The sequence below is a fragment of the Anolis carolinensis genome, chromosome 5 (assembly GCF_035594765.1).
Source record: "Anolis carolinensis isolate JA03-04 chromosome 5, rAnoCar3.1.pri, whole genome shotgun sequence".
In the NCBI taxonomy this organism is placed as follows: domain Eukaryota; kingdom Metazoa; phylum Chordata; class Lepidosauria; order Squamata; family Dactyloidae; genus Anolis; species Anolis carolinensis.
The window spans coordinates 188,404,162-188,413,478 of record NC_085845.1 but is presented as its reverse complement, the minus strand read 5'-3'; the positions used below and the strand labels follow the sequence as shown (position 1 = coordinate 188,413,478).

Here is a 9,317-nt window from a genome sequence, read left to right as displayed (position 1 = left end):
CTTTGTAGTATGTAGAAAAGGGCTCAGATTCAGTTACCAGCATATCTAATAAAAAGGATTTCTGCTTACAGGTAATGCAAATGATCTCACCTTGAAATCATGAAGAACCACTGCTGATCAGAGTAATTATCTTGATAGACTGATGATCTCTGTGTAAGGTAGCTTTGTGAATTTCATTGAGGAGATGAAATTAAACACAGACCAGAATCAGACTGCTATTTTAAGAACATACTTTATACAAAATAACAACTTCTTATGGAAATAAAATCTACAGATCTCCAAGGATCAAGCTTTTTAAAAAAAGGATCCTTAAAAAAATTACCCAAATACACAATATTAGCCTAACTATTGAGGTAACTGTCACTCTCAGGGAATCAGTAGACAAAGACAAAATATACACAATAAAAAAATAAATAGCAATCCCCTTTCCACTATAGACCAGGAGAGTTCAAACCTAGCTCTTTGCAGTAGCAAAAGCGGAGAGGGAAAGGATCCCTGATGCGATGCTCCATGGGCAGGCAAAGTGATCAGGGCTTTTCAGGAGCAGCAGAAAAGGCAGTTGAGTGAGGTACCTGAGCCCCAGCTGGGGGAAAAGAGGAGCATATGGGGAAGAATTCAGTCAGTCACTCTTATATCAGGTGTCAACTCTCAAATGATGGGCTCTCTTGACGGAAGTCTCCTACCACATGAACAAGTTCAGTTTGTTCTGGCATAAAAGGCTCAAGCAGACTCTCTTCCGAAGCCCAGATGACGACTTCATTTGCTCAGCCAAACACTGCCATGTGCAGTCTAGAGCTTGTTAAATTCCTCCCAGAGTTTATCAGTGATATATGTTCACAGCTTGATGATGAGAAGCCTCTTACAATTGTGGTTCACAGTCTTTTTTTTGACACAGACAAGGAACCAACTTGCAAGGCCTCCAAACAGGCAAACATCAAATAAAATATGTGTCCACCCATAGGAACATTCTCCTCTCTCCTTATGCCCTAAGATAGGCAAATTACATTCTTTACAATCATAATTACAATAATACAGTCCAACACAACCCACAATTCAAATAACCCAGAAAATAATATTTCAGGAATGATGAAAATATGCAAAGCATCATCAAAACTCAACTACTTCAATTGGAAATTGGAGTATTCTTGCAAATACTCAGGTCACAGACCCAATATATTCCCTGGCAACAGGGGTCTTCCTTTTTCTGTTCCTAGTTAGAAACTCTTATCCTTTTTAATGACCATGAGAAAATCCTTCTTATTGCCCTTTGATAAAATTCACCAGTACAGTAAGAGGCTATCCAGCAGAAAAAGAGAATAGTGAAAACATGAAAACACAACTTTTTGTTGTAAAATGTAGAATGCGGACAGGGGGAAAATTTAATTCTAGCCACTCTAGCAATGCAATTATTAGATGTCAAAAACAGTCTTCAGGCACCAGCAATAGATTCCTGCCACATTGATGATATAACTTTACTTTCAACTAGTGACAAGGAAAAAGAATCACTAGGATGCTTTTATTGCTAAATAATTCTATTAGGATACAGTGTGCAATCAACTAGCATGGAAGAACAAAGCACCAACATTTGTAGGTGCACAGATTATTATACGAACTATTGCTTATAACTTGCATGTGCATCAATTGGAGGGAGAAGTCGGGGCCAAAATATTTGGAAGCTCTTGCTGTTTAATGGATTTTGTATAGCAGTGACATCTTGTGGTCAGTTGGTAAGCAACAGGGCGGTATTCATATTTGTGTTAGGAGAACTGATCATCCAAAGTTAAGAGTTCTTTATGGGTCTTCTATTACTAAATGGTACAGAACACACCAGAAATTTGGAAGCCTTTGCTAACCACCTAATAAGAAACAATTATGATGTTGTTGCTAAATAAATGTACAAAATTTGCAAAATTTGACAGCACATAGAACTCCTTGCCAAACACCAAAACATGAGATCTATGCTTAGTCCCTCAGTCATGATATCTAATGTTCTCTCTTCATTCTTCATCAACACCTGAATTTATATCAAGAAACATTAATGTTGCCATGAAGCACATCTTTGACAAATATTTGATCAGCAGGAAACATTTTTGTTACTTTGTCACTTAGTTTTTCTCTCTATTTCTCCAGCAATGATTCATAACCAAATTTCAAAATTTTGTCCACTCTTGGCAGCTCACCACTTACCCTCTCATAATATGCAAGAAGGATGGTCTAATATCTAACTAATTTCTTGGGCTTGGAAAATACTCAAAATAAGCAGAAAGTTATGAGCACCTATGAAACTAATGTTGACTCCAAAAAAATTGGGGGGGAGGGGCTAGTGTGCCTCCAGTTGGGTGAAATGCCTAGCTGCTATAGCTTCAAAGAACCCCCAAATCTATCATGAATAATAGGACATGCCTCTACCCTGTGCTCACATTTATTTTGGAGAGGGGTGGAGTTTGCTATGTATCTGGATCCTGAATCAAAAGCTCATCATTTCCACTCCCATATTCCTAACATGAATTTAGTAGTTCCATTTTCTTGTTTGCTTTTCCTCCTCCTTGTTCTTCAGAGCAGCTGAGCATTCTGACATTATAAAACCTTGCCTTTACGTTCTGCATTCTCCTCATCTATAAAGTAATACTTGAATACTGCAAAAGTTCTGACCGAATCAGCCCTTATTTTGTCAAATTGTAGTCAATAAAGGCAAGCTTTAGTAAATGTTTCCCTTGGGGATGAAAAATGGCAGGGAACTGACCTTTTCAAATGCTACTGTTTTTACCTCAGAATTTGTAGTATTATTGACTGAAAGTAACCAAATCTTTGGGACTGGTTAAGTAACATTTCCAAGATTAGTGTGGCCTAGCAATGTGTTCTCTTTATGTTCAAAATTGTAAAAGTGCAATTAAGAGCAAATATATTTTCAGATAAAGGATATATTCCCCCACCTCCATAGCTGAGAGAGAAATAAAAGTCTTTATGTGGCAGGGTTTGATTTTGTTCTTCCACGTTTAGAATGTGATGCACCCCATCTGTGCATTAAACAGACACAGATGGTTAGATGTGGAAGGCTACTGTTTGAAACAGTTTCCTCATTATGATATGCAAAAGCTTTGGAAACCATTATCAACCAATCTATAACTGAGTCATAAAAGGTCTCACAGACTACTCAGTCACTAACTGGAAAACTAGGAAATAGCAATCGCTTTCTGTTACATTTTCAAACTTAAGAAAAATAAAATTATGAATGTTAAAGTATGGATTGATTGTTGATATTGTTCTTTAACTGATGTCATATATTCTTAACTTGTTGATGTGTTTTTCACTGATAACTGTGTTTTAAGCTTTTGTTGTTTTCCATCTCAATCCACAGGAAGAGATGCATAAAAATTAATCATCATCATTGCTGTTTGGTTGAAGCCTTGCCTTCTCTCTCAGATGAGGCAGAACATGTTCAAGATAGCCGGCCTCCTTTCCGTTCCAAGACAGAGAAAACACTATTTGAAATAAGGAACATTTATACATATTTATATGCATACACTCAAATTAATTGGGCTGCTGACCTGTCTTACTTATCTGAGCGTAACAAAATAGACCACTAGCAATGTAGCTTTGAATCTGTCTGTAACTTGACCTTGAAATTGTACCAGTTGTGGGACTGAGAGCAAACTACTGTCAACATGTTTTTGCTGGTAAAAGCATCCATTCCTGTAACCACAAGTGAATCTCAACAGATAATTGCAGTTACAAAATTTTTCATGCTCTGAAAGGAAAAAGGGAATACTAAGAAGAGAGAAAGAAAAAGGAAACATTTCTCTCAAGGCTTTGTTCAAATCTCAATTCAACCATAATCTAAATAAAAAAGGAGTCAGATTTAAAGCATCCATCATATTTGTGCTCTTTCTGAATTTGCATTAAAATTTGGACCACAAATTCATTCAAGACAAATCAGAGCATCATGTTATACACTAAGTAGAAATGAGTACCTTTCTTCTTATGATTGTTTTAGATTGTTTTCATGCCTATTATGCTCCTGCATGCTAGAATTGACAAATGACAGCAATGTCACAGATTTTACAGAAGAGTGCATCATGTACTGTTATACAGATCTGTAATATCCCCTTGTCTCCTCTTCTAATATTTTCATATAAGTCTGCCAACACATCAGCAATATTTCCTGTTCTTGAAAGCTCAGTATTGCTATCTGACAGTTTACTCTATTTGACATATTTCCCATTTAGGCAAAATATTTGCTTCTGAAGTCTCTAACATATATTGTATTTGCAAAACAGAGAAAGTTCTGGCTTGCATTCTCCATCCCCTCAGCTTGCACGCTTCTGAGCTAAAATACGAATCAAAAGTTGTTTCTTTTTTATATAAACCATCTTTCCATCTTTCAACATCAAACAGCTGAAATGAAGAGGAAGGATCTCAATTTCTGAATTGTTCTTATAGGATCGTTACAAATTAGTTTGAGACTAAGTAGTCATTATAGATCCCTTCTTTGCCTTAGTTGAAAGATACAGTGGTTGTGCTAAAGCTGTCTCAGAAGGGTTTCCTATATTCTAGAACTTCCTGTCCCTGTGTCTTATGAATTAAGATTTTAATACTTAATGTCATATTATTTCCAATTGTAAATATTTAGAAAATGATGAATTTCTATGGAATTTCCAGTTCTCTAGAAATTCTAGTTCCTGATTTTCTTGTTCCTATAATGACAGAACTGGCAGTGCATATGATCTATAGGCAGGAGAGGGGAGCACTGAATTCTTCTGAGCAACTCCTAACTTCAATCATTAAATCGTACTTCAGCCCTAGATTACTGCGAGCGGTGCCAACCAAAAGAAAACTATCTCCTGCATCCACCCTCTCCTGAAAGATTTCAATGTGAAATGATTGTAAACAGTTTATGATATTCCCAGTGCTATGCCCACAACATTTGGGGCCAACCAGTCCCACCCTAATAACATACAATACATTCACCAACAGAAAGACTTTTTAAAGGCAATAGGTTAAAAACATCTGTAAACTGGATTCCTTTCCAAATGCACAAATTAATACAAGTACTTTCTATAGTCTCCTGTTTTTCACCCTGAACAATATACCTGAGTTTTAGCAGTTTATGAAAGTTTCATTTCCTTCAAACAGAGTCCCTTTAAAAGTTCAATGAAGTCTCTGGTCAGACAAAAAGTCATTAAACTGAGATGCTCCTTCTGTGTCATTGCGACAGCTTGTAGAGGTGGCTCAGAGCAAGGGAGGTTTCATGTTAAAAGAAAGCTACCGAGGTACAGTATTCCACCAGATCCTGGAAGTCAAACCTTGCTGGGAAAGAAGATGGTAGAAAGTTCCCTTTATCCCTCATCCAGTCACATGTGGCTCTCATCTTGATCAAATCCGTCCCTCCTTAGACTAGCTCTAAAGAAAAAGAGAAGCATTACCTGTTTCAGAATGAATGTTCAAAAAGCTGGTCTACTAGACAGTAAATTAAATATGTGAAGGTTTTATCTGTCAGTAGGTTTTTTAAATAAATACCAACTGTGCAGTTGAATTATGAGAACAGCCATAGAAGTGTCCCTTCCAGGGCAAGGGAATAGCATAGTTGGAGAGATGAATTTAGGGAAAGAAAATATGGTATGTAGGGAAGCTTTAAAAATAATTTCCCCACAATTCCTTACAAAAACCTACCACTACATATTTCTAGTCTTCAAAGGAGAAGCAGCTCTATCTTGATTCTCAGTCTACCCCACAACTATTACCATCCCACTCTGCACCAAAAATGAGACTTGATAAAGATATTTTTACATCCAGGCCTCCATTCTATTGGCTGCATCAATCATAATAAACTAATTGAAGCAAACTTGGTAAAACAACATTTACATGACTTAACAAGTCTATTGCTGTTGGGACTTGCATGTAGTCCTTAAACTACCATTACATACTAACTTACCAGGAGGAAAAACCTCCTGGAATGATCAGTTTACAACTGGCTCCTTTCAATCTTTTCCCACACAAACTATATAAAATTATATATCTTTCCCATCTGACAATAAGCAAACATAGAACACCAGTTCCTGCTCTACATTAGCACTTACTTGATCTAGAGGCAACACTGGTGGTTTTTGTGGTGGCAGCTCGTCTCGTGCTGGTGCAGGCACCTTTGGGAATGGGACTGGTGGGTGGTGCATTTGCATTCTGGAATCACACATAATGGAGAAAGGAACTTAAAAACACCATATCCTTTTGTATGTACACAGTTCATCTAAAAATGTAAACCTCCATGCTAAAAACGTGTTTGGCACAGAGGGTGACATCTTTGTTTGCTCCCACTTTAATCCTGCATGTTCCCACTCAATTAGACTTGTGTAATATCAGAGGTTAACAGTAAATAGATTTATATATAACAGATTAAATAAATTAGATAGCCATTCTTTCCACACGCTGAATATATGAACGAAACATAAATTAAATGAATTTTAAATTATCTCTTCTCTATGTGTAAATATAGTATGTCCTTAATTCTAAGACACATTTTCCCCCTATATAAACAGCTCAAAAAATGGGATGTGTCTTAGAATCACACTACATCTTACATATTTTTATTGGTGATCATGGTTCTGAAATCAGGGTGCACTTTACAATTGATTGTCTCTTACAATTGAAAAAATATGGGTATATGTATGTATATGGATATATGTATCTTATTTCATTCAAGATAAATACAGAGGATAGGAAGCAAAGACTGGTAACAAACATTCAGCAATGTAAGCAACCTTCCACAATAAGAACTAGACCCATTGTCTCTATCAGTATGACATATATTAACAAGCTCTCCAAAAACAAGAAGCCCTGATGAGCTCACTAAATGAAAGAAAAATCATTGTAGGTTCATTATCCATTATCATTTCCCCACCCTGTTGCCAAAACTGTTTGTGGACCTCTCCAGGTCCTCCAGAAAGATTCAATAGTTTGCTTTCAACTCAAGTATAATTAAAATATGGGGCTACCTAATATCCGCAGCTTCAGGTATCCACAGGGAAGTTTATATGTGTTGGAACATATCCCCCATGGATATGAAATTGTACTGTATTGTGCAATGTTTCTCATCATGACAAGATCCATCTGCCTGTGTTTCAAATGTTATTTGTGAAACTTTCTCACAAATGCTAATGTTGTCTGAAGCTCTTTGGTTGCTTGAAATATTACTGTTTGAGTCTTACCTTTGACAGCAACCACCTCCCCCTTTCTGTTCCCACCTTCCTGTCCCATAGTCTTACCCTGCTGTTCTATACAGATCAGTAGAGAGTCCTCCCATGCCTCCTCCACGTCCTGTCTGTTCCATCACTAAGGCCTGGAAGTGGCCCACATTGTCTTCTCGGCAACGATACAAAGATCCTTCATGAACAAGGCCATTAGGATGGCTAGTGGGTGGATGAGATGACAAGCATGTATTCACTGATGATCCATAAGCCCTGGGCTGGAAGTGACTGGCTGGATGTCGCGATGAATAGGATGGCCCTGTTTGCAACATGACACCATGGTGTGGGAAAGCAGATGGGCCAAATCCAAGCCCTGAAGAGTTTATGGGTGGTGGGGGAGAACCATACAAGTACTCTCCTGTTGCAACTGATCTCTGTCTCTTGGTGGCTGCATTATGGTTGTCCAAATCAAGGAATTCTTTAGGACTCTCAGGCCTTTCTTGAGACTCCTCTGGTTTCTCAGCCTCCGATGGCAGCTCTTGCTCACTGTTTGGAATGTCTTTGGTGGCTGTCGTGTCTATTAGGTTTGGGGAAGCCAAAGCTGTACTAAGTACTTCACAACCCTGCATGTCCGTGGTCCCTCTGTCTGAGAAAGGAGGCCTGGCCAGAGGTGACTGTGTATGTGGATGTCCAGCAGGATTTGACTGGGGTGGAAATGGCCTTTGCCATTCTGAATAACCTTGGGGACAAGTATAGTAAGGAGGCTGTTGGTAGTGGTGATACGAAGGAGAAGGTTGTGTCTGGTAAGGGTATGGCATTCCCTGGTGGGGACGGTAACGCGGAAAAACACCATGGTTGTTATTATTGGGCTGAAGGCCCCGGGCAGAAAAATGCTGTGAATGGGACATTGGAGTGGACTTCCCTCCCACCATAGGACGGAATCCCTGCAATCCTGGATTGATGTGGTAATGCGTGGCTGAATTTGGATACTCCACATTGGGCATATAGAATGGGGCAAACTGACCAGAACTGCCTCCCACTGGACTTCCATCTATACCAACAGGTACACTGGTGCCCTGTCCCATGCAAGGCACAGTTGTTTCCAAATGATTTTTCCCCATAGTGCAACGGGGGTTATCCATTATATTCGTAGCCACTGTTTTCCCTTCTGCACCACTGGATGGCCCTTCACTGACAGCTCCATTTTCAGGCACAGGTCCTCTTTCTGTTGCTGTTACAACATCCCGCACACACCCCTGGGCTAGTGCACTTGTATAGCTACTTTCTGACGGCCACATGCTCTTGCTCTGTGTTGCTTTTGGATCGTTTTTAGTTTCAGAATCGTCTCCCTCCCCTTCCTGTTTCAAGTTCTGCCTGGAATAATTCATTTGCAAAAGTGGCTTGGAATGAGGTAGTAGCTTGGGGTAAGTTCCTTCAGAAAGGCCAATACATTGAGTTTTCTTTTCCACTCCTGGTGGAGGTTCCACTGTACAAAGGGAATTAAAAACAAATAGAAGGCATTTCTAAATTATATCATATATGGACAAAATCACTCAGATCTTTTCCAGCTGTTATAGGGTTATTCTAAAGCCCAAAAGCAATATAATATTGTGAAGGAAGAACTAGGCAATCAGCATGAAGGTAGTCAAGGGGGAGAGGGGAACAGAACATATCAAAAGGCAAAGGTTTGCTTCTATGTGGGATTTGAAGTTGACACAAACTGATTTGATCTGATGGGGGTAGGTTGAAGCTGAAGGAGCAAGGGATTTGGATTGGAGAAAAGGAAAACTACCTATGGTGTTTTGGAGCGTAAATAATAGATTATTAGAGGTTATTCTATTTTTCAACTGCATTTAATAAACCTATTCTTGTTGTTTTAAACCTGTCTCTGGCTATCAAGTCTGTATTGTATTCAGGCCACACGTACCATAAAGAATCCACTCAACAACACAGCCACAAGTCTACATTTTTTAAGAGTCAATCTGAGCACCAATAAGGAAGGGGGTAATTCAGAGAAGTATCAACCAAATTTTATAAGATGAGAGATTGGGTTCCTTTTCTGCTCACGATAACCAACATTTGTGCTTTACAGCCTGCAGTGTTGAACCATGGTAAGAGTGAGCAAATACAATGTCC

At 38.7% G+C, this 9,317-nt stretch overlaps 1 protein-coding gene across 1 annotated transcript in view; it reads right to left on the bottom strand.

Annotated features, from left to right (window-relative positions):
- Positions 1-213: 213 nt before the first annotated feature.
- LOC100554039 (chromatin remodeling regulator CECR2) overlaps positions 214-9,317 on the bottom strand; it is a 145,000-nt gene continuing 135,896 nt past the window's right edge. Inside the window, exons 17-19 of the mRNA XM_008110475.3 lie at positions 7,260-8,667; positions 6,078-6,177; positions 214-5,400 (exon numbers count right to left, since the gene is read on the bottom strand). Of these exons, the coding sequence (XP_008108682.2) occupies positions 5,395-5,400; positions 6,078-6,177; positions 7,260-8,667 (1,514 nt within the window). The 3' untranslated portion in view covers positions 214-5,394. The remainder of the gene's footprint in view (positions 5,401-6,077; positions 6,178-7,259; positions 8,668-9,317) is intronic.